We start from the raw sequence: 24,849 nt of genomic DNA on the forward strand, positions 1-24,849 counted from the left end.
CGCTTGTTGGGAGGTGAATCCATGTGCACACTGGGGCGGCAGCCAGGGCCGGCTGAGGAAAAGAAAAGGTAACTGGCTGAGGGGTGCCAGCTCCGGGCCCGCCGCCGGCTCCCCACTCCCTCCCCCGGGAAATGGGGACCCTCTGAAGGGCCCTGCTTCCTCCTCACCTCTCTGCACGGGGATGGTGCAGACTCGGAGGTGGCCTCCCACCCCTCTGCCTTGGGAGGCTCGCTGCTGAAATCGCGAAGCCCCCGACCCCTCGCCCAACTCATAATCCCATTCTGCCCTGCGGGTGCGGGGCTAACAGCCCCCAGATGTCTGCCCAGGTCCTGCCTGGGAGCGGGAGGAAAGCGCCGCCTGGCCGCCTCTCCCACACTGGACACTGGGTCCCCGGCCGGGTGCCCACTGCCCCCGCCCCCAGAGGACCCTCCAGGGGCCCGCCTCCTCCTGCCGCCCCGTCCTGCTCACTGGACTTGGCTGCTCCCTTTGCCGGGGAGCTTCCCCCTCGGCATGCACCCTGGGGACACTGGTCACGGTTTCCCTGGGCCTCACTCCTTATAATCGTCTTAAACACAGAATCCACAAAATCCGGGCCGTGATCCACGCCTCAGTTTGGTGGAAGAGGTTCAGGTCTGAGATCGGGATGCGCACACTTTTCCAGAGACCCCGGGCTGTGCCCCTCGGAGCCCACCCCAGAATGGAGCGCCCCGGCCCCCAAAGCCGCAGTTCCTGGGGCCCAGGGCAGGCAGAGGGCACAGTGCGGCCGGCCCACCCACGGGCGTCTGCCCAGCCTCACGCCCTGCCCCGGGGCCGCTGCGAGGCCGGCCGAAGGGACGCCTCACCTGACACTCGGCGCCTCGGCTCTGGGGCCCACGCCAGTCCTGGGCGTCGAGGCTCCAGGGGGCGCCGTGCTGGGCTCCAGAGCGACCCCTGCAGGGCAGGCCTGGAGGCAGCCGACGCGAGCTGCCCGCCCCGCCCCGTGGTGACCTGCGCAGTCCCGCCCCCCCCGCCCCGCCCCGCCCCGCCTCCGACCTCACGCAGCTTTGGAGAAGCGGGACTGTTTCTCCCCCCAGAGCGGCTCCAAGGAGGCTCAGCCCCTCCCATCACTGAGCAGTCTCGGGACCCCCAGGGGCTGCCGTGGTCCCGGTCCTTCTCGGGGAGGGACGCCCAAGAGCCCAGCTCCTCGGGCCCCGGGCGTAGAGGGACCAAGGAGCTTCAACTCCTGCTTCCATCCTGCCCGGGGACGCAGAGGGCTTCCCCCCACCAGCCAGACCCCCCCCCCCCGCCCCCCGCCCCCCGCCCCCCAGGAACCTGGCCAGACCCTCTGCCCGGGAAATTCAGCACAAAAGAACCTTCCTCACCAGCTCGGCCTCACAAAGACAGACTTTATTGGAGTATCTGGCACAGAAACCCCACCGCTCCAGCCCCGCAGCCGAGGACACAGCCACTTCTCGGGTGCACCAGGCATCACACAGGACCAGTAAGTTAATGCGAAGGACTCGCAGGCGTGGAGGGCGCTAGCCCGAGGAGCCCTGCACTCCGGGAGGACCCGGGGCGGCAGGGGGCAGAGGCTGTGCACGAGGGCAACGGGCTCAGACACCAACCGCAACGGAACAGCGTCCAAAGTCAACACGGTGGGGCAGGTGGACCCAGAGCCAGGATGCTGCGGGCCAGGAGGAGCACGGAGATGCAGGCTTCCCCTCAGGCCCCTCCCTCCTCCCGGCCCCTCGGCCGGGCCCCCCTGCCCCGCGCAGTGGGAGAACTGTGCCTCGTCTGGGTCAGGCCTCAAAGTTCTTAGAGCCTCGAGCTGTCTGTGTAGCCCCTGTCCTACAGACGGAGGACGCCACGTGGGCAAGATCGGCGCTTGGTGCTTCCAGCCCCTCTCAGCCTCAGCTCAGCGGCTCTCTCCTGGGAGCAGGATCCTTATTTTGGGATCTGACGCGGCAGCGAAGGCCCAAGGATGGGAGCCCGGGACCACGGACGGTCTTAGCATGGCCAGCTCCCATGCCTCAAATCTCAGCACTAGGATGATTCATTAAACCCTGCAAGGCGGGTGTCCCCATGTCTGTAAAAACAAGGACTTGCCCTCCTTCAAGGAAATCCGGTCTCAGAGCAGAAGCACAGCCGAGTGGGGAGATGGAGTAATGACCACCCCCGGCCCTGGGAACACGCCACAGGGGGCGCCCTTCCAAAAGCACGTGTAAAGCACTGGTTTTTAGAATGATGACGAAAAGACATCAGAGGATGCGGGGGGGGCGGTGGCCTGCAACTCCTCAAGAGGCCCAGAGAAGGTGGTCAGCTCCCGGCCAGGGCCTCCTGATGCTACAACCTGGAGAGGCCTCCAACCCAAGGCTCCTGGGTCTGGGTCGATGCTGGGAGCCTCAGGACAAGGGCGCACACAGTGACAGGGGCCCCTACAAGGAAGTCACGGGGTCAGGAAAAGAGCAGCGCCCAGGAAGACAAGACTCCACCAGGACACACCGACCTTTAACCTAGCTCTCGGTGCGTGCATCACAGAGCACATTATAGAGGGGAGGACTCACCCCCCAGCCCGGGCACCCCTACAGCCTGGGAGCTGGGAAACAGGGGATGGAGGTGCAGCCCCCAGCAGCAGTGGGGCAGGAGGGCCAGGGGCTATTCTCTGGGGATGCGTCCCCTACCACACGTCTTGCACACGGAGACAGATGCTGTTAGTCAGAGGCAAGGCCTCGAGTCCGGTAGGCCTGTCTCTGGGGAATAAAGCATTGTCATATTACAGGGATCTTGGGGACAAACCACAAATATAAATCCGTAGGCCAGAGCTTCTGAACAAAAACTGGTAAAAAAAAAAAAAAAAAAAAAAAGTCTCAGCTCCAGGTCATCGACCTGCGACGGGGGAGGGGAGCCGAAGACGGCTTCAAGGGTGGGCGGTGTCAGCCCCAGCCCCGCTGGGAAGCGGTCTCTGCAGTCTCTTGGGCCAGCCGGCCGCGGTGTCCGGAGCCCAGGGTCACACCTGGCTGATGATCTCCCCATTCTCAGGTACAAGCACTTGCACGGGGGCCCCCTCAGGCGATCTCCGGAGCACACACACGGTGGGCACCTGCCCGGGCCAGGGGGAAAGAGAGGCGGGTGAGCCAAGCGGGTAGAGACATCAGGACAGCAAGCCCGGCCACAGCATCCTTGTCCCTTAAGGACGCAGACCAGCGGCAGCACCGGGCCAGCCACTCAGCCCTTGCCTCCCCAGCAGGCTCTCTGTGCCCTCGTCCATTTCCACTCCAGCTTTCTTTGGGGTGTGACAGGCACCCTGACCTTGGCTCCACCCCCCCCCCACCCCCCCCCAGCTCACTGCTCATCTCCTTCCCCGTCTGGCAGGTGGGGACGGGCTGGGCCCCGGCCAAGGACAGGTCCAAGCTCGCAGGCGTGGAAAGGCACGTCAGCTGGAGGGTGCGGCCTGGGACTGCGGCCAGGGCGCTGCCAGGCCCAGGATGCCAGCTGCAGCCCAGAGAACTGGGGGCGGGGGAGGGAGGTGCAGCTGGGCCCTGCCAGAATCTTGGGTCTCAAAGAAGCAGCCTGTTAGGGACTTCTGGAGCACACCCCCTGCAGAGCCACCCGTTCCAGGGAGCAAGGATAAAGAAAGGCTCACTCGGCACTTTCCTGGTGGCCCAGCGGTTAAGACTCAGTGCTCCCAATGCAGGGGGCATGGGTCCCATCGCTAGTCGGGAAACTAAGATCCCACATGCCACGCACCCCCCCAAAAAAAACCCCACACAACTCATGCATGGTCCCCCTCTTCCAGAAAGAAAAAAACTGGGCACAGAAATCAGGATGGCCATGCTACCTACATGCTGCCCACCAACTCGGTCCCTGACCCTCGGGGGCCCCAGGTGATAATAACACCACGTATTAGTACTTACTATGCATTGCTCTAATCATTTCACACATATTAACTCATTTAAAGTTCTTACTGCCCCTCTGTGATGGGTCCTTTAAGACTCCCATCTTACTGAGAGAGTGACAGAGGATCAGAGGAGTTAATAAACCTGCCCAGTGCTGGCAGGGCTGAGACTTGAACCGGGGCCTTCGCACTTAACCATCAGTCACCCTGCTTCTCAGCTGGGTGGGGGGAGGGAGCTGGCTGACACGCAGTCACAGGTTCTGGCTCCTGCATACACACTGCTAGACTCTCCCTCCGTCCTGGGCGCTCAAGTCGGGAGATGGGGGGGGTGTGATGTGGATTGGCCTTATGGTTATAAATAGAGGCCTATCTGTTTTGTAGATCATCGGTGGAGCCATCAGGAAAAAAGGTCTTAGGTGTCTGGGGCTGTCATCTCCACTGGCGCACGTGGACACGCGCTCTAGAGCTAAACGTGCAGGCGCCTTCCAGAGCCGCGAGGAGATGCTCTGGGGCCTCTTCCTCCGAGCTGAAAGCTGCCTGGCCACCGGACTGCAGGCTCTGCGCCTGCGCCCCGCCACCGCATCGCGGGACCCGGGAGGGCCGGAGCCGTGCGCGTACCTGTGTGCGCGCGAAGCCCTCGGTGCCAGGCGGCAGGCTGCGCACGCGGAAAGCCCCCTGGCGGTCCAGCGAGTGGGGGCGTGAGCTCCGGAGCCGGGCCCGCTCGTGCCACGACTTGAGCTCCTCGGACACGGCCGCCTTGCTGAGCCCGCGGCCCGCGGGGCTGTCGCGCAGCGAGGGCGTCCGGGCCACGCGGCCGTGGGCGGGTAGCGGGCGCTGCCAGCGCGGGGCGGCCGCGTCCTCGCCGCGGCCCGGGCCCCACTCGCCCCACTGGCCGGGCGGCGGGCGGCCCTCAGCCAGCACCAGGTAGCGCGCGGCCCTCAGGCAGGCGGGCGGCGGCCGGAGTCGGGGGCCGCGGGGCACGCGCGGGCGGGGCGGCGCGGGCGGGGACAGCGGCCGCAGGAAGGAGATGTCGGGGCTGCTGCTGCCGGGCGGCGTCGGGTGCGACAGGCTGGAGGCGTCGGAGCCGCTGTCCTCGGAGCACGAGTGGCAGGCGGGGCACGGCGCGGGTGCCGTCACCGTGTAGTAAGTGGGGCGGCGGCGCGGGAGGGCGCTGCGACCCCTGCCGTCGGGGCCCGCGCGGAAGGGGTCGGTCCTATGGAGAGAAGAGGGGGCGCTGAGCCAGCCCTCCCTGGGAGGCAGGGAAGGCAGCGCGCGTGCGCGGCCTCGGCCGCGCCTCCCCTCGTCCCCACAGCCTCCTGGCCCGGCACGTCCTACACGCCCCTCCTGCACCCCCCACCACTGCTCCAGTGCACGCTGGGGTTTGGGTCACGGAGGCCACAGCTGCCTCCTGTTCTCAGCCATCTCAGGTGCGAGGCGTCCAATGGCATTTCATCCACACAATCTGAACGGGCGGACACTGTCAAGCATCCGAGGTGAAGGCGTGAAGTTGGCGTGTGGCCCCGAGGGACGACTACATGAAGGGAGGAGAGGGCGGGCCCCTCTACAGCCAAGGGCAGAGGCCTCAGGATTTGAAACCGCCCTGGGGCACCTGCATCCTGGACTTGCCGCCTCCCAGTCTGGAGGCGGTGGTCTGTGTCCAGCTGCGCTGCTCTGTACGGCAGCCTCAGCCGACTAGGACAGGGTGGCCGCGTGCAGGTGGCCCTCCCCAGGGCACCAGCTCCGGACAGCCAGCGGGGCTGGAATCCATCCTCCCTCTGTCAGCACCCCCGGAGCAGGCCTGTCCGTCCAGAGGGGGCACCTTTCACTAATCTGCACAAAGGCCCTGTGTGTAAAAAGGCCCCGCAGTGTGTAAACCATAAAATGCATTGCTGGACTCCAGCCCAGCGCTGCCCGGAAGCAAAGTTAACCTGACGGAAGAACCCAGCAACGTCCGGAGGGTACCCTGGGCTGTCGGACGGTGTGGCTGTGACACTGCCTGTCATAACTCGGTCACCGAAACGAGCCCCAAACAGCAGGGAACTTGGAAGGGAGCATCGAGTGGATTCTCATTATTCACGGGTTCTGTGTTTGCAAACTCACCGACTGCTCAAATTGATTTGCAGCCTCAAAATCAACACTCCCGGCGCTTTTGCGGTCACGTGTGGACACACGCAGGGTGGTGAAAATTCTCAGGTGCCAAGCAGGCCTTCCCAGCTGAGGCTCTGAGTTCTGGGTTCGGCTCTCATACTATTCCCACAGTCTGTTTAGTATCATGCTTTTCATATTTTTGTGCATTTTGTTGGTGATTTCAGTGTTTAAAATGGCCCCAAAGCTGGTGCTGCAGGACCATCTGGTGTCCTGAGCTCAAGGAAGCTGGGATGTGATTTACGGAGAAAATAACGTGTTAGATGAGCTTCATTCAGGTGTGAGATCTAGGGCTGTGGGCCCTGAGTTCAATGTTAATGAGTCGATGGTACGTATTAGATAAGGTGTCTTTAAACAGAAACCCCATAAAACAAGGTTACGTATTGATCAGTTTACAGACATGTTGTGACCAGAAGCTGTAACCCTGTGTGTCTCCGGGAGCAGTGGTTCAGCGTTTGCACTTCACAGGACATAACTACCCGAGTAATGAGAATCAACTATATGTCAGTTGAAAACGTGACCCGCCCACGGTCAAGAGACCAATAATAAAACAATCACAGGCAACTGCAAAAGTATCTTCTAAGATACACTCCCGCTCCCACAGGAGAGTCTGCAGGGACGGGGAGAAAAGTGGAATCCGGTTGTGCAAAGAGACAAAACCGGAAGAAAACACCTTGCTTCACAAGTGACTCGCCCTTGGCTTTGCTGGTTGGGGCACAGCCTCTATCGAGAGGTGCTTAAGAAAAGATCCCAAGGAGAAGCCACTGCACAAGCCATGTGTCACCCACGGGTGTCCCACATCATCCTGGAAGCCACCACCCTCCAAAAGTACATTCTCAATGGTGGGTCTTGCCCCCTGCATCACCGGGGTGGCCTGTCTCTTACCTCAGGGGCTGTGACTGGCCCCTCCTGCCCTGCATCTCAGGGGTGGCCGGGGCACTGATGCGGCCCTGCCGCTGCCCGGGGACGTTGTGGACGGGGACCACGTAGCAGGAGGCAGGGCTGGAGGCGCTGGGCCCATCCTGCGGGGTGCTGGCCGGGCTGCTGGAGATTGGAGGAATTGGAGACAGGTCAGCAGCAGGAATGCCTCCATCCAGGGGCTCCGGTGTGCGGGGGGCTGGACTCACGCCTCCCACCACCACACGCAGGATGGGGGTCTCCTGCACTGTGGCTGCCCCCCCAGATCCCACCTGCTCCTGGCCCTCCCTTCCCCCCTCCTGACCTGGACTCGCTTCCGGGCTCGGAAGACTTCCTGGGCTTCTCGTAGGGGTGGTCCAGGCTTGTCTCCTTCCAGGGGCTGTTCTGGATGGGGGCCCGCTCCAGGCCCCCCGTGTCAAGGCCTGCTGGCTGCAGCCCCTCGAGGGTTTGGGGCGGGAGAGGCCGGGAAGGCGCATCTGGGGACTCTGGGGGAGGTTTCGGCACTTGAGATGACTCTGCAGGTAAAGGAAGCCCGGGAGGGCAGTGGTGGGGGAACCAGCCCAACTAGAACCTCTGTGGCCTGCGTCTGGCTCGCCCTCCCGTGGCTGCTAGTCCGGCTGTGCCAGGCCATGGCTCTGGGCCCAGATGCTTCTAAACACTTTATTCTCCTTTCAGACTTACTCCTTACAGCTCCATTTTATACCTGCCTCCTACAGGAAGCCTCCCCAGATTGACTCTCTTGGCTCACATGACTCCCCTTTCTAACCTTTACTCCTGATGCCATGTCTGCAGCTAACCCCCCGTTTCCCTAGTTTTCCTCTCACGCTCTGCCCACACGTGCTGTTTGCTTACTGGCCCGGGCCCTCCCCTGGGCAGGACCTCACCACCCTCTTGGTCCACCTTGACCCCTCAGCATTGTTAGGGTTTGTCACCAGCGTTCTCAATCTACGGACTTGTGGTTTCTCCATCAGTGCTACCCTGTTTTCACAAAGGGCAATGACCGTGGCCCGATGGCTGAGGCTCTGACGGGTGCGTATCGAAGTAAAGGCTAAGTCCCAGGCAAAGGCAGGGAGGCCTGGGGCCCAAGGCCCTGCTGGAGTTCACCTTCCCCTCCCGGTCACGAGGACCGAGCACCTGGGCCGGCAAAGGGTCAGCACATCCCCGCTCTCACCCGTGCACAGGGCGCACAGGCCTCAGCGTCCCGGCGGAGCAGACGCTGAGCCCGGCCCGGCTCCCGCCTCCTTTCGCTCGCTGAGAACCCACAGCAAACGCCGCCCAAGCCCCGAGTTCTCGCGGAGGAGCCCAGCGCTCGCAACAGCCCCTAAACCGCCCTCTCACCTTCCTCACGGAGCAGCCCGTCCAACAGGGAGCTGTCGTCTGAGGCGCCGAGCTCTGGGGAGGCCAAAGGACAGAGGAGGAGGTGAGGAGATGCCCCCGCAGATCTGGGGCATCAGCAGTGCTGAGCAGCCAGGGCCTGCCCCGCCCCTTCCCGACAGCATCCCTTATCAGGAAATAGTAACCGTGTGTTCAGTGCTGTGCTAGGTGTGAACTTATCACTTGGAAGGAGGAAATAAAAATCAGTAAATAGGAGTGAGGAGACAGCAAACTCCATTTGAATCCTGGCTCTGCCATTAGCTTTGTAACCTCGAAGAAGCCATTGCAATGCTCTGGGCCTCCGTTTCCCCATCTATTAAAAAAAAAAAAAAAAAAGCCAGGCCTTCCTCTGGCGGGGTTTCCAGGCAGTGGAGGGGAAGGCAAAGAGTCATTTTGGAAGGCCCCTGGGGTAAAGAGATTTTTGCTACTTTTGTATAGTCTTCTGATACCATAAATACAGCTCAGCTCAAGCACCCCAAATCTGAGAACCCGTGCATTACCAGCAGCAAGAGCAGTGAGAGTGGGAATTGCAGCTATGGGGTCGTGGGGTCTCACAATTCGAGTGAGAGTCTGGCCGTCTGGGCCAGGGAGCTCCTTCCCTGGTGACAGGACAGCCACCTGAGGACACGGAGGTGGCCCTTCTGCATGGGCAGCAGCAGCAGTCTGCACCGGGACCCAGGAAGTCAGAGGACTCAAATTTGCCATTGTCCTTAAAACACTGAAACTTCAGATACTCGCTCTACGCCTAACATGACCCGGATGGAACTCCCAACGCATTTTCGGCTACATTTGAGAGCACGGATGAGGGCAAACTAACAGTAGCTAATTATTTCTCTTGGGCTTTTCTAAGAGCCTTATATCCATGGATTCACGTGATCCTTGTAACAGCCGTGTGAGGTGAGATGACCATCTCCGTGTAGCAGCTCAGGACACAGAGGCTTGGAGGAGCTGATAACACAGCTTAGGTCAAACCGCCGGAAGGTGGCTGAGTCAGAGTCACGCCCAGACAGTCTGACCAGAGTCTGGCTCTTCACCACCACCATTTATGGGCTCTCCTGTTAGCTGGCCTTTCGTGCAGACTGTGACAGGGATTGGCTGGTGGCAGGCCTGGGGGACAAATCCAGTTAACTGGCTGCTTTTTTTTTGGCCACACCGCGAGGCAGGCGGGATCTTAGTTCCCTGACCCGCGCCCCCTGCAGTGGAAGCACAGTCTTAACCACCGGACCGCCAGCGAAGTCCGTTTAAAAAAATGTTTTTCTGGCTGCTTTTATAAATAAAGTTGTATTGAAACACAACTATGGGTTTGTTTATGTGACGTCTGGCTGCTTTCATGATACGATGGCCAAGCCGAGTAGTGATAACTGAGACCACGTGGCCCACGAGCCTAAAACATTTACCCCCCGGACCTTTACCGAAGTTTGCCGGCGTTTGCCCCTCAATTGAACTGAAACAGAACCTTTCCACAGGCAGAGCAGTCTGTAACCCGCTGCCCGCGGAGCAGCCCGGCTTCGCTGAGCCCACACCGGCCGGTGCCTTAAGGTTCAGCTGGGGAGACGTCCTCCTACCTGACGCTGGGTCCCAGCCTCTGATCTTTTACAAAAACCTGGGGAACCGAGACGTTTACTTTTCACAAATGTCAACCTGAAGAAGTTGTGGGACTGTTTCTGTCACGGTCCAGGGACGCCGGGGCCGGGGGCTGGGTACAGTCCTGTGTTTGGGATTTGAATATACGGTCTGGGCAGACAGCCATCAGCCCCGGCTGTTTAATCACAGGTGGTTCACGAGGGCTGCTTGCCGTCTGGGCCACGCCGTCCACGGCCCCGCTGACCTCCGCCCGGCCCTCGGCCCAGCGGCGGCAGGAGGACACCCCAGGCAGAGGCCGTACTCACAAACGCTGGGCAGCCTCAAAGGCGGTCCGTGCAGCCGCCATGAGCTGCGCGTGGCTATTTTAAATTAAATTAAATTAAAATTTTAGCTCCTCAGCCACACGGGTCACAATCCAAGTGCACAACAGTCCCATGCAGTGAATGCCTGCCACACTGGACAGCACAGATATGGAACGTTTCATCATGGAAGAACTTCTGCCAGCGTAGCCAGCACAGGTGCTGTTAATCAGCAAATGCATCCTGCGCACCTGTTACGTCAGCTCGGTGCTGGGGGGGCGTTTCCCGTCAGGCTCCCCGTGGTCAGTTAGCCCCACAGCTGACCGCTCCCCACCACCTGCAGAGGACAAGCTAATGACTGTCACCTGATATAATTAGCTTCCAAATTGAGTAACCTTCGTGTGGAGACCAAGAGGGTGGGTGGATTTTTCTAGATTTTTCTTGGTTAGTTAGTTTGCTGCTTTTTTTTCCCCTCTTTAATTCAAAACACCTTTCAGCTACTAATTATTTTTTCATACATCTTTATTGCTAGTTAATTATTAATCCCTCTCTACTTCCTGCTCTCAGGGTGAGCCCAGCTGGGCAGATGAGCCAAGAGCAGGAATTACCTGTCTAGAACCACCTCCTCCTGGGCTCCCAGGAGAAAACATTGCAACCAGGACCTTGGGCCTCATCAAAACAGGACATCAGACCCAGGACCTCGCCTGGTCAGGACAGGGCTGCAGGTGGAGAGCAAGCCCGCCTCTCTGATCAGGAGGGTGGAAGCAGTCGCATGGCCAGGCCCCTTCCCCACAGCTCTGTCTCCCCTGGACTAAGTGTCCCCCCCCGGGGACGGCTGGCCAAGCCCCAGGCATGTCCTGGCCTGCTACCCACTCCCAACAAGTAGCAGCATCCTTGCCACGATAGCAGCAGAGCCACAGCCCTACGCCGTCCACCACCCCACACCGCAGCCCTGTGGTCAGAGGAGCCCACAGGGCGGTGTGAGGCCAGACGGGACACAGGAGGGGCTGAGACGCACAGACGGGGCACAGCCCCCCCGCCCCTGCCACCAGGACAGCGACGAGCCCTCAGGGACTTCCGTGCCCAAGTCAGCAGCTGCCCTTCAAGGGGAGGTCGCATCCCGGGCCCCGTCAGGAAGGGAGGGAGGACGGAGGCCCCTCTCCGCCAGAGCAGGTCGGTCAGGGGGCCGGCCGTCCTGCCTGGGTCTCGCCGCTGCCCGGGGTCACTGGGTCAGCTGGCGTGTGGAGACATCTCCTCCCTCGTCCTCCACCCCTGGCTGCCGGGGGGACACCTGGGAGGCGTCTGGACTCACCCTAAATTAGAGGCCACATGCCCAACTGGGGCAGGAGGTGGCCTTGGCACAAAGCTGACCTGAGGGGCAGGGTGGGGGCCGGGGAGCTCAGGTGGAGGCCCCAAATCCAGTTCAGCCCAGGGCCCAACCCCGCGCCAGCTCCCTCACAGGCACGGGAGGCCTGGGGCCCAGGAGAGGCCTGGGGGAGGGCGAGCCCAATGCCCTGGGGCCGGCGCAGAAGGGAGGCCTCCAAGGGCCGAGCTGACAAGCTGGGCTCGGGTCAGGAGAAAGACAAAGCCACGCGCAAGGGCCCAGAACCGCTTGCTGGAAGACGGACCGGCCTGGACGCATGACGTCCACCGATGCCTGGGCCTGGACGGCTCACGAGGTGCCGCAGAGTCAGCGGGCACTGAACCCCGGGCTCAGGGACTAGACTAAGAGGCACGGTGACTGGAGAAGGAAGCGCAGGGGCCCCAGTCCTGGCTGGGCGGTTCCAGATACTTCAGGGATGGTGGGGGTCCGCGGGCAGCCATGGGCCCTGCAGCAGTTCAGCGAGCAGGTCTGCACGGGACGCGGGCCCTCGGCCGTGCCCACGGGACCACCTGCCCTGTGGGCCTGGGGTCAGAAGGGCTGGACGAGCCCTCGAGAGCAGCTGAGGTCAGCCTGGGGACGCCTCCTGTCCAGGAGGTCTCCGGGAGGGCGTGGGTTTCGAGGGAGGAGTGGGTTGTTTTCTAGGCAAGCGGGGAGGGTTTCCGGGTAGGGCGATGCCTGGGCTGAGGCTTGTGGGGTGGCCACGGGTCGCCGGGTCAGGGTGGGGTGGGGTGGACCACGGAAGCAGGTTCGCCGCTCACCTGGGCCTGGGGCCAGGGCAGGAGGGGCCCCGTTGCCTCGCTGCCACGCCCCCAGGCAGCGCTGCAGCTCCCGCAGCCTCTTCTCCTCCTGCTGCACCGCGTGCTTCCGTTGCCGGCGCGCCTGGCGGCCCAGGTTCCCCTCCCGGCACAGGCGCCGCGCGGCCTCGGCGATCTGCAGCTGCAGGGCCAGCTCCCGCTCCAGGCTGCTCAGTGGGTCCTAGGGGAGGATGCGGTGAGCAACACTGGAACGGCCCAGACCCCCAGCAGACGGCGGCGGCCAGGGCCCAGGGCCCCGAGCAGCTGGCCCGGGACCCACCCAGCAGCCTGACCCCGAGCCAGGCGAGGAGGGACCGAGGTGGACGCCTCCCTCCCACCCCGAAGGGCCGGGCAGATGAGCCACACGTCGCACCACGGGGAGGGACCCGAGGGCCCAAGCCACCCCACGGCCCTCCTCGCGTGCTGAGAACGGGGAGGACGGCCCCGGGAGCCTGAGCGACCCGTCCGCACAGGCCACGGCCTCTCCGGGCCGGCTGCGCTCTTGGCTGGCCTTCTGGCCACAGGGGACTGAACCCCGTGTCCTCCCGTGAGGTGGCAGCCGTCGCGGTTCCCTGAGGCCACGTGGGCTACATGCTGGCGGGTGCCCCTTGTCCACGCGGAGCCCAGCGGCCTGAGCTGTGTGATGCTCGAGCAGAGAGCCCTGCAGAGGGGAGGCAAGGCCTGGGGCCCACAGCCGCCAGCCTCGGGGAGGGAGCAGGGACGGCGCCCTGCAGCGCCTCACCTCTCTGTGCAAGGCCCAGTCGTCCAGTCTGTAAGCGGCTCCGATCCTGCGGCGGACCTTGGGGGCCTTCTCCCCCGGTCTGAAGGGGTACTCTGCGGGCAGGATGCCCGTCAGCTCCTGTGGGGAAGCGAGTCCGTGCCAGGCCGCTCTCCGCGCGCCCAGCCCTTGGCCGAGCGGGAACAGCCCTGCGGCGGGCCCTGGGTGACCCGTGCCCGCCCTTCCGCAGAGGCCCCGGCCCACGTCCGCGCGCCCCAGCGTCCGGGGATCTGCCCTGACCTGGCTATGGTCCCCGCAGGCGCCTCCAGCCACTGGGTCCCCTGCAGCCCTTCCTCTGCCCGGCTGTGTGCCTGGGCCCTGCCGGGGAGAGCTCTCCCCTCGCCGTGCCATCCGGTGCCCCGTCCGACCCCCAGAACTCTCTCAGGACTGGGGCTCCCGCTCCTCGGCACCGACAGCCCAGCGCGCGGCTCCGGCCCCTGGGGTTCAGCCCGCGCGCCGCGGGGGCCCGGCCTCACCGCTTCCCGCAGACAGAGCGTCCTCAGCTCCTCCAGGCAGGCCTCCAGCCGCTCCTCCAGGGCCCTCTGCTGCCTGCGTACCGCGTGGGTCAGCTCCTTCGCGGGGGCCACCGGGCTGTCGGGGCCTGCGGCGGGGCAGGGGCGCGCGCTCAGGGGAGCCGTCCGGCGCCGGGGCTGATGGCGCCCACGCGCCCTCAGACGGCCTCACGCCCACCCAGGCTGCGGGCCGGCTGCCACAGCGGGCCGCGTCACACCCGAAAGACGGCACGTTCCCCGGCGGCCCGACGGCACGGTTACGGCTCGGAGGGACGGGCTGCCTCTCGGCCGTGTGTGGTGCAGGCCAGACTGTGGTCAGAGCCCGTTCCTTCCCGCCTTTCCCTTCCCAGCCGCCACCCGCGGCAGGTGCCTTGGCTGTCCTCCTCCCTCTCCCGCACTCTCTCTCTCTCTCTCACACACACACACACACACACACACACACACACACACACACACGCACGCACGCACACACTGCACGCGCCTCTTCTCCCTCTGTCCAAACCAGACCCGACTGGGCCCATCAGCTCGGGCCAGCCTGAGCCGCGGCCCCTTCACACGAGCCAGATAAGAGTTTTCGGCTTCTCAGGAATCGTGGGGCTAGAGCTGAACACGGCAGGTAGCTGTTCAGATAGGATCAACACTCCAGGCCAGACCCCCGCCCGCAGGGAGGAAACCCCTCAGCCCTTCCAGGGGCCGCCCCCCCCTTCCCCACACAGCGGCCTCCCCGCCGCCCCCCACTTAGGCCCCTCAGCCTGGCCGGGCCTGGAGCCTGGGACTCGAGGAGCTGGTGGGGTCGGGGGGCCCGAAGCCCTCACCAGACTGCAGGATGATGCCGCTGTCGGTGTCGCTGACCTCATCCTTGCTCTCCATGGTGGACTTCCGGGACGAGGGGGCACGGAGGAGGAGGGGCCGACACCCTTCCCAGCCGGGGCCAGGATGGGCAGGTGGCCTGGAGTTTCCCCAGCTTTTAAAGGAACAACAGAAAATGATACACGTAACCCCCCTGGCCTCCACACAGGGCTGGTGAGTCAGGTGGGTGAGGGCGGGAGATGGGGCGTGAGGCCCACGCTTCCGGGGGCGTGAGTCTGGGATGGGGGTGTCAGGGCTAGGGGCGCTGCGGACAGAAGGCTCTGTGGGCCTCTGCGGCGCACCTGCCCCGGGCCCAGCCTGGCCCCCTGCCGCCTCCTTCCCAGAGAGGCCTCCAAGCCCAGGGGTGACAGCAGTGGCGGCTACAGGGGCCACGACACTGGGAAGAAGGGCCGTGAGGACAGGAGCGAAGAGAGAGGGTGAAAAGGGGGGGACAAGAAAACGGTGGGAGGACAAGTCAGGGAGGAAGGCGGGGGGGGGAACGGCGCCGGGAGGGCGGCGCGGCCGGCGGTCCTCGGCCCGAGACCCATCTCGCTGTCCCCGTGGGGAGGGCGCGGGGCGCCCCGCCAGGCCCTGTCCCGCGGACCACAGCCCGGGCTGCCTGCGGTCCACCTGCTCCGGGCGGTCCGCCCGAGGGCAGGTGCCCAAAACCGCGAGCCAGCTCCCGGGCCCCCAGCTCTGCCCGGGAGGCCCCCCGAAGGGCAGGGGGCCCAGACCCCACACCCCACAGCCGCGAGCGAGGCCGCGCGCACGTGCGTGTGTGTTGGGCGCGTGCCGCCGGGGCCGGAGGGGTGACCGGAGCCGAAGCTGCCCGCGGACGGGGAGCAGACCACGGCCCCTCTGCTCGCCCGGGCTGGGCGCACGTGTGCAGCTCGGGTAGAGTTCCAGGCGTGCGTCTGCCGGCAGCCGTCACCCCGCCGCGCCCGCTGGCGCCCCCTCTCCTCGCCAAGTCTGCTCCCCTGCCCAGGGTCCCAGCTGGCCGGGGCCCGGCGGCGGCGGCGGCCGCTGCAGCCAGGCTGGGGAGCGCGGGCGGGGCCCGGGCCGCGGCCTGGCAGGAAAGCCCAGCCACCTCCTCCCTGAGTCGGCCATTGAGCAACAGTCCAAAAGTCCTTCGGAGTCTCCGTCTGGAGCTTATCCGGCTTCTCCTCAGGGCACCACTGCTGGGCGGGGGGAGGTGGGCTCCTCAGCCAGTGGGAGAGAAGGAGGCGCGGGGAGGCCGAGCCCGCAGCCAGGCTCCTGGAGAAGGGACGGCTGAGGGCCAGGCCCCAGGGGCACCTCTCTGCCCACGGACAGCTTTACAGACCTACGTAAACAGCACAGCCTATCAGAGCAGCTTGGGCCTCGGTTAAAAACCCTGCCCTGAGAACGATCGGTACCTGCACCGTGGAGTTTCAGTTCTCCAGGGAAGTCTAGAGAGCGGAGGGTGGGATTTTTTTGTTTGTTTGTCTGTTTTAAAGTTTGTATGGGGCCTTTGCAAAGATGCCGAGGAGAGAGCCTGGCCACATGTTCTGGGAGCCGAGACCGGGGTACTTGGTGTGAGTTAACTCTGCCTGGTCCACCCTCCCAAACCCTCATCCCTCCCGGAGGTGGAGCCAGACAGAGGGCCGGCAGCTCCCCGCCACCCGCTGCAGAGCCCTGGGCAGCCTGTGGGCCTCCCCGGCAGCCAGGGCCCCGCCAGGCGAGGAAGCAAGGCCGTCCTGGCACGTCTGCTTGGACGAGGGAGGCGGTGATGTGGGAGGGAGGCCATCAGTTACTCACACTTACTAATTAATTATTAACCATTAAGGAGTCGCCTCGGGAAGCTCTGACAACTCAGCCCTGCTTCTCATGCTTTTGCCTGTTGCGGAGTGAGCAGGAATTGCAGGGACCAAGGGGTGGCCGGGCCGAACGGCCCCCTCAGCCCCTTCCTCCCTCTGGCCAGGGTCGGGGGCAGACCTGCTCCAAGTAGGGCAGAGAGCACGGACCGGAGGTTGGAAGCCCCAGATTCCAGCCTGGATCCTGCCATCACTTGTGTGATCTCAGGGGAGCTCACCTCACCTCACCTCACCTGGCTGGGCCTCCCGTCCTCAGAGGCACGGTGAAAACTGGACGGTACCTGGGGCCCTGGCCACTCCCCATCCTGAATCTGGACAGCGCCAGGCTGAGCAGGAAGGACCCACACATGTGCATCCTGCTCATCTGCCCCCCCAGAGGCGGCCCTCTGGCTTCGGGGACCCTGTCCCGGGGCCCGCAGGCTCCCGTGGGTGCTGAAGGCACGGCTTTCAGATAAAGGCAGTTCTGGGAACATCCCCGCCCCTCCGCGTGGGAATCCGTCCCTGCCCTCCAGACCCGCAGCCCCAGGTGCCAACCCCGGGTGGCAGGTCCCGTCCGTCCACCCCGGAGAACGAACGGACGCAGACGACGTCCCCAGGAGACGGCCGAGGAGGACAGAAGGGGAGGAAGGGCAGCGCCCAGCTCTCTCCCTCCGGCTGAGCCGCCGGGACCCTCTCCCGTCACAAGTGGGGCCCCAAAGAGAGGCGCTGGGCTTCTCTCCTCCCAGCCTTCCCCGCTCCCGTGGAAACTGAGGCCTGGGAACTGAGCCCCCCAGCACCCCCCATCACCCCTGTGCCCTGTGGCTGACGGCCACTGCTGGGCCCCCCGCCCCGGCCGGCTTGCCCACGCCCCAAAGACCCGCTCCAGGGGCCCCGGCCTCACCTGCTTCCAGCTCTTAGCCCAGGAGTCCAGGAAACGCCCCCCGGTTCCAAGTCAGGGGGCCCAGGGGCCCGGCATGTCGCCTCAGCGTGTCCCAGGCCGCCCTGTGCTCTGACCCGGCCCCGCTCCTCAGCCGACAGACAGCCGGTGGCTGTCCCTCCCCCGTCCCGCCTGTGTCCCTCCCAGGCTGCCCGGCCAGGGCAGCCAGGTTACTTGTTCCGACTTGAGTCAGGGAGGAGCCGGTGAGCAAGCCCTTCCCAGAACAAGTCCTGCCCCACAGGCAGCTCGGGCCTCCGCACTTCCGGGGGCCACGGGGGGGCGGGAGGAGGGGGCTCCCCTCGGAGGAACCCCAGAAGAAGGCAGCGGGGTTCAGGCCCCAAGGGCCCCCCTGGCCCGTGCTGCGCCGCCCCCCCCCCCCAGATTCCAGCTCTGCGCAGCGCCCACAGCGGGCGAGGATCCCGGCGCGTGGGGGGCACCAGTGAGAAACCTACATGCTGACAAGGAGGGTCCCTGCTCCCCAGACCCCAAAGCGGGGCCAAGGCCAGATCAGATTAGAAACTCCGGGCCGGGCCGGGACCCCGGAACTCCATGCGGGGCGGCGCCGGGGTCCCAGAGCAGGCCAGGCTGTTCTGATCACAGAGGTTTCCCTCCAGAATCATCATGGCCGCCACCTCCCTGGTTATCATTTACAACCATCCCTCCACAGGGCCCATGGCGCATCGACCAGGACCCCAGTCCTCTCCCTAGTCCAAAGGAGGGCCACTGGGACCCCGGGGTCTAAGCCCCCTCCCCAGCCACCGGGGGCCAGGGACCAAAATGGAACTTGTTCCCTACAAGAAATGAGCCTCTGGGTCTCCACGCCACTGACCTTCAAGCAAAACCAACAGTTTGGAATTCAGGCTACTTCATTGGGGGAAGCAAGGACCAAAGACACTGTTACTCGTCACCAGGAGGCAGGAAAACACAGTGATGCACATGAAGGAGACCCCTCAAGGCCTCACACCACCTCCTTTTCCCACCGCGCCCCTAAACCTGGGTCCCAGCACGCACGCGGCTACAATGGCTCCCCTCCCCCAACCCCAAGACCGCCTCCCCAGCCCCTAGACCACCTCCCCAAACCCAGAACCACCGCCCCAGCCCCTAGACCACCTCCCCAAACCCAATACCACCTCCCGAGCCCCTAGACCCCCTCCCCAGCCTCAAGGCCCAATACCACTTCCCCAGCCCTTACGCCACCTCCCCAACCCCTAGACCACCTCCCCTGTCCCAAGAACAACTCCGCAACCCCTAGATCACCTCCCATCCCCTAAACCAACTCCACAGCCCCAAGACCACCTCCCCAACCCTAAGACCACCTCCCCAGCCCCTAGACCACCTCCGCAGCACAAAGATGACCACCGCAGCCCCTTGACCACCTCCCCAGCCGCTAGAACACCTAAGCAGCCCCAAGACCAACTCCTCAGCCCCTAGAGCACCTCCCCAGTCCCTAGACTGCCTCCCCAGCCTGTAGACCACTTTCCCAGCCCCAAGACCACCTCCGCAGCCCCAAGGCCACACCCCCAGCCCCTAGACCACCTCCCCAGCCAAAAGAACACTTCCTCAACCCCTAGACCACCTAACCCAGCCCCAAGACCACCTCCCCAGCCCCTAGACCACCTCCCCAGCTCCAAGAACACCTCCCCAAACCCAAGAACACCTCCCCATCCCCTAGATCACTTCCCCAGACCCTAAAGCACCTCCACAGCCCCTAGACCACCTCCCCAACTCCAAGACCACCTCCCCAGCACCTAGACCACATCCTCAGCACATAGACCAACTCCCCAGCCCCTGGAACACCGCCCCAGCCTCTAAACCACCTCCCCAGCCCAAATCCGCAAGACCATCTCCCCAGGCCCTAGACCACCACACCAGCCCCGAGCCCCACGACCACTGCCCCACCCCCGGACCACCTCCCCGGCCCAGAGCCCCAAGACCACCTCCCTAACCCCTAGAAACTTCCCCAGCCCCCAGACCCAAGACCACCTCCCCAGCCCCTAGACCACCCCCCCAGCCCCTAGACAGCCTCCCCAGCCCCTAGACAGCCTCCCCAGCCCCTAGACAGCCTCCCCAGCCCCAAGACCACCTCACCAGCTCCTAGACCACCTACCCAGGCCCTAAGACCACCTCCCCAGCCCCTAGACAGCCTCCCCAGGACTTAGACCACCTCCCCAGCCCCAAGACAACCTCCCCAGCCCACAGCCCCAAGACCACCTCACCAGCTCCTAGACTACCTACCCAGGCCCTAAGACCACCTCCCCAGCCCCTAGACAGCCTCCCCAGCACTTAGACCACCTCCACAGCCCCAAGACCACCTCACCAGCTCCTGGACCACCTACCCAGGCCCTAGAACCCCTCCACAGCCCCCAGCCCAAGGTCACCTCCCCAGCTCATAGACCACCTCCGCAGCACATAAACGACTTCCCCAGCCCCTTCCCCACCTCTCCAACCCCTAGACCACCTCCCCAGCCCCTAGGACACCTCCCCAGCCCCAAGACCACCCCCCCAGCCCCTGCACCACCTTCCCCGCCCCAAGCCCCTAGACCAACTCCATAGCCCCTAGACCACCTCCCCAGATGCAAGACCACCGCCCCAGCCCCAAGACCACCTCCTCAGCCCCAAAGGCCACCTCCCCAGCTCCAAACACCACCTCCCCAGCCCCTAGACTACATCCCTAGCGCCAAGGCCACTTCCCCAGCCCCAAGACCACCTCCCCAGACGCAAGACCACCTCCCCAGCCCCTACACCACCTTCCCATCCCATAGACCACCTTCGCAGCCCAAAGCCGCAAAACCACCTCCCCAGCCCCTAGACCACCGCCCCAGCCACTAGACCCCCTCCACAGTACCTAGACCACCTCCACAGCCCCTAGACCACCTCTTACAGCCCCTGGAGGCCCTCCACGGCCTCCAGGGCCAAGGGCACCTCCCCAGCGCCTAGACCACCTCCGCAGCCCCTAGATCTCCTCCTTAGCCCCCAGCGTAGAGACCACTTCCCAAGCCCCTGGATCAACTTCCCAGCCCCTAGACCACTTCCCCAGCCCCAAGACCACCTCCCCAGACGCTAGACCACATCCCCTACCCCAAGACCACCTCACCAGCCTCTAGACCACCTCACCAGCCCCTAGACCACTTCTGCAGCCCCTAGAACAACTCCACAGGCCCTAAACCACCTCCCCAGCTCGTAAACCACCTCCCCAGGCCTTACACCAACTGCCGAACACCTAGACCACATCCCAAGCCCCTAGACCATGTCCCCAGCCCCAAAGACCACCTTCCAAGCCCCCAGACCACCTCCCCAGCCCCAAGACCAGCTCCCCCGCCCCTACACCACCTCCCTAGCCCCAAGACCACTTCCTCAGCCCTTAGACCACCTCACCAGACCCAGGATCACCTCCCCAGCCCCTAGACCACGTCCCCAGCCCCAAAGACCACCTCGCCAGCCCCAAGACCACCTCCCCAGTCCAGCTCCAGCCACCAGGGCAGGGATGATAGAGGAAGTCACCCCCCCAACCATCTTCTGTGGAGCTGTGTCACCAACACAGGCAGCCTCCCCACTGCCCCTGCACACACACCCAGCTCCCCTCACATTCCTGTGCGCACCCTCTGTCCAAACAATGTGAGCCCCGAGCCCTCCAAGCTGACCACCGCCTTCTTTCCCCAGGCTGAGGCTGAGGGGCCCCAATAGGGGACAGCCCCCTGTGCTGGGGGCCTGCCCTGGGTCTCCCCAAGAGCCTGCAGCCCTTCCCTTCCCCCCCTACCGGTTTGTCACAGTCTTTGCACAACAAACAGAGGAGTTAACTCGGAGGCTGGCACTCATCCTCCACCTTGCCCGTCCCCCAGCTCCGGGGGGCGGGGGGAGGGAGTGATGGAAGTTTCTAGAACAACTCATAGCATATTTTTGAATGAATAAAATAAGATGAAGAGAATCACTAAGATAATGGATTATATTAAATGCAGTTCTAAAAACAGTAAAACATCGTAATCTATATATGTTTCTTTACTAACATTAAACAGGATCTAGTAGTGGGCAATTCCGTAGCAATGACGATGGTAAACGATCTTTCACGACCGACGATAAAGGTTTCAAGACAGCTATCACAACTGCACTGTGATATGAAACCCTCTGTGGTGTCCATTAATGGCAAATCACAGGTACTACCAATGGTTTCAAGGCAATGCTAAATTTCAGTAAAAGTAGTGAAAAATAAACCCTTCCCATCCGAGTACAGGACCCTCTGAATGCTATCCACAGATGCTTGGGTGCCCATGGACCCAGTTAAGAAACCCGCCCTCAGGTAACCACCCCCATCTCTGAGCTCAGGGAGAGAAGGACAGAGGACCGGCCAATCTCCGCGTCGATCCTCTGGAATCTTCACAGACCCCTTGCTCCCTCAAATTCACAAGCAGCATTTCCCAGCCCGGCAGGATCTGAGGCTCGGGGTGGGAGCAGCCAACCAACTCTCCCGAGAACCCCAGGGCCGCGGGTCTCCCCGGCTGCCGTGCCCTTCAATTCAAAATATCCAGGGTGAGGCCTGCGGAGAACGTGGGGTTCAGCACCCGGCTCCCAGCCGGTGCCCCAAACCCCAACTCCACGGCACCATCACCAGGACCACCAGCTGGTGAGGAAGTGGGGTTTCCCCACGCACTTGGAACCTGATCTTTGAAAGAAGGGGAAAAAAAAGCATCTCTTTAGGGTCTTCATCTCCTAGGGAAAAGTCCCGAATCAGAAAACTCTTGCACCTCCTGCATCCATCCACTCTCCATTATTTTTTTTTAAGTTCCTCCTTTAAGTTTCCTGTGATACATGAGATCGGAAGTCAAAGCAAGGGCCCGATCTGACGCCCCAACCAGCACCCAGCAAAGAAGAGTCTCGGGCGCTCCTACAATTTCACTTAAACAATTACGGAGCCAATGGTCGGCGGCTCGAGCCAAAACGGTGAAAAGAGAAAGGAGGGAAATATCCCGGGACCCTCCGGGCGAGGGGGGCGGGAGATGGTTCCTTAAACTGTTTTCTTTCCCCCCTCCTGCCTTCCCAGTGGGAAAGGTGCTCGCCTCCAGCGAGCGATGGTGGGGCGGGCTGGGGCAGGGGACTCCACGACGGCCTGGAATGCGCCCTGGAATCAGACCTCTAGGCTCTCCTCAAAAAGCCCCTTTGTCCGGTCCACCCCGTTCCCCTCCCCCACCGCGCCCTCCGCGTCCAGGCGGCCCGAGACTCGGCTCCTTTTGTCTGCCTTCCCGGAACCTGCCAGGGGATCCACAGGCGTGGGGAAGGTCGGAGGAGAAAGGTCGAGGAGGCGGAAACATGCGTTTTCGGTAGGCGCTCGGAATTCCCAGCCCCCGGCGAATTCCCCCCGTTCCCCGCAGGGCCCCCTCCTCTAAGGCGGAAGACTGCGGGCTGGGGGCTCGGTCCCCCCGCTCCCGCGTCGCGCCCCGGCGCTCCCCCTTACCTGTCCCATGGAGACGGCTCGCCGCCCGCCTGCCCCCGCGCCCCCCGCGCGCGCCTCGCAGCCTCGGGACCTGCTCGTCCAGGCCGGCTCTCCTCCCCCCGCGACTCCGCCCGGCCTCCCCTCCCCGGAGGTATTTCATTTAACTTCGGCATTTGCAGCATCCCAAATGTTAAAGATCCCAAGACATCTGTCCCCTGGGGCGTACCAAGGCCCGGAGGAGAGAGGGGAAAGCCGCGGGAAGGGACCCGGGACTCCGAGCCGGGGGCCGGGGCGGGGCCGCGCGCCGGGGCGGGGAGGTGCCCGCGGGGGTGGGCGTCCCGCGGGGACCCGGGCGCGGGGCGAGGCCGGCCCCCGCTTCCCGCTTCCGGACGCGCGCGCGGCGAGACCCCCCCCGCGCCGCCAGTTCCCGCGGCCCGGCGGGGAGGCTCCTCCCGGAGCGGGGCCGCCTTCCCTCCGCGCGCTCCGGCCGGCCCGGCGGCTTCCGCGCCCGCAGAGCCGGGCTGAGCGGAGGGGGCGCCGCGCCCACCCCAAGGGCGCCCCCCGCCGCCCCGCGGCCCCCCGGCCGGAGAGGGAGGCGCGCGCGCCGAGGGGGCGCCTCCTGCAGCGCCCCGCGAGCCGGCGCCCCGCCCGTCATTCATTCACTCACCCGCCGGCCCAGGGAACCCGCTGAGCACCTACTAGCGCCCGTCCCGGCGGATGAAAGTTAAAGGGCCTCGGGGACCCCCAGGCCAGCCGAGCGAGCACTTGGCCCGAGGGTCGGCGGCAGAAGGCCGACAGCACCCAGGCCGGGGGGCGGAGGGCGCTGGCCGAGCTGAGGGCCGCACAGCCTGCCCGAGGAGGCCACGCCAGGGAAACTGGGCGTCGGGGCGCGAGGAGGAGCCCAAGGCAGCCGCGACGGGGTGCACAAGAGCAAAATGGCCAAGGAGCTCAGGAGGGTCTAGCAGCTGAGGGGCCTTGGGGTGTGGGGCGAGGAGGGGCGAGGAGGGGCGAGGAGGGGCGAGGGACTGGAAGGCTGGAGCCGCAGGCAGTGGCCGGCGGGAAGCAAGGCCGCTCCGTGTGGTTGTCCAGGCTGCGCACCAAACTAAGAGGGAAAGCTCGCCCAGGCTCCACCCACCGAGCCGTGGGCCTCGGCCCGAGCCGCAGCTGCCCAGAGGCGCTGGCTTTTTCCAGTTTGCAGCGAGGCGCTAGGTGAGCTAAGTCGGCTGAAGAGACCTGTGGGCTAAGAGAGAGGGGAACTGGTCCACGCTATTGCTATGCCAGAGGCTGAGCGGTCCACAACCTGCAGGGGGGGTAGGGGGCGGCGGTCTGGAGACCGGGAGGAGCCGCAGCCCGAGCCCAGAGGCCGTCTGCTTGCCGAGCTCCCTCTTTATTAAAGTCAGTCTTTTTTGCTACTCGGGCCTTCACCTGAGTGGATGCGGCCCACCGACGTCATGGCAGGTCATCTGCTTCACTCAGAGTGTGCTGTGTATTTCAATGTTCATCTCATCTAAAAAAAAAATACTTTCGCAGAAACATCTGGAATAACGTTTGACCAAAGAGCTGGGTACCGTGGCCTAGCCAAGTTGACACATGAGCTTCACCGTCGCCCGACTGAAGGCTGTCCATATCCGAGGACAAGCTGGGGACTCAGGGTCCCGTCACTTTGGTGTGTGAGCAGCTGGCGCGGGGAGGGTCGCAAAGCCGGGGAACCGTGGAGAGGTGGCATCCAGACAAGGGGTGAATTCGCGCTGTGGCGCTGCGGGCATAGGGGGCAGTCAAGAGCTGCTTGGGAGCCAGACCTAGTCTGACTCTGTAAGTGGTTGACTAAAGGCTTGGCGGAGAGGCAGGGGAGGAGCCGCGGGCTCCCGGGCCTGCTTGAGTTCAGGTTAAGGTGTGTTCATTTTAGGGCCTGGGTGATCATGTCCTGAGAGCAGCCAGGCTGCAGGAAGGGCTTGGGAGCCGCGGCAGGGCTGCAGCTCCGGGACCCGGTGAGATCACCCGGGAGGGGTGTGCAGGATGAGAAAGAATGGGGGTGGAGGGGGGGTGAGGAAATTCGGGGAGCACCTAAGGGGTGGACAGGTTGTAAAGTACCTCCAAAGGTAAGCATTATCATTACTCATGCGATGGAATAATTTGTTGAAATGTTGATTTGTAGCCCCTCCCCC

The 24,849-nt window shown here is 64.0% G+C and overlaps 1 protein-coding gene across 2 annotated transcripts; it reads right to left on the minus strand.

Moving 5' to 3' along the window:
• Nucleotides 1–1,379: 1,379 nt before the first annotated feature.
• Nucleotides 1,380–22,899, minus strand: INAVA (innate immunity activator). 2 transcript variants are annotated; one of them, XM_067027414.1, is made up of 10 exons: nt 22,706–22,899; nt 14,478–14,626; nt 13,627–13,751; nt 13,115–13,231; nt 12,313–12,553; nt 8,276–8,329; nt 7,242–7,452; nt 6,905–7,063; nt 4,493–5,087; nt 1,380–3,079 (listed from the first exon to the last, which is right to left on the minus strand). In XM_067027414.1, exons 1-10 carry the CDS (start codon nt 22,864–22,866, stop codon nt 2,987–2,989), a joined length of 1,905 nt encoding a protein of 634 aa, XP_066883515.1. In that variant the 5' UTR covers nt 22,867–22,899; the 3' UTR covers nt 1,380–2,986. The 2 variants fall into 2 exon arrangements, with proteins under 2 accessions (XP_066883515.1, XP_066883514.1); XM_067027413.1 differs by having other exon boundaries at nt 12,337–12,553; nt 22,706–22,866.
• Nucleotides 22,900–24,849: the final 1,950 nt, after the last annotated feature.

The sequence above is a fragment of the Kogia breviceps genome, chromosome 1, assembly GCF_026419965.1.
Source record: "Kogia breviceps isolate mKogBre1 chromosome 1, mKogBre1 haplotype 1, whole genome shotgun sequence".
NCBI lineage: Eukaryota > Metazoa > Chordata > Mammalia > Artiodactyla > Physeteridae > Kogia > Kogia breviceps.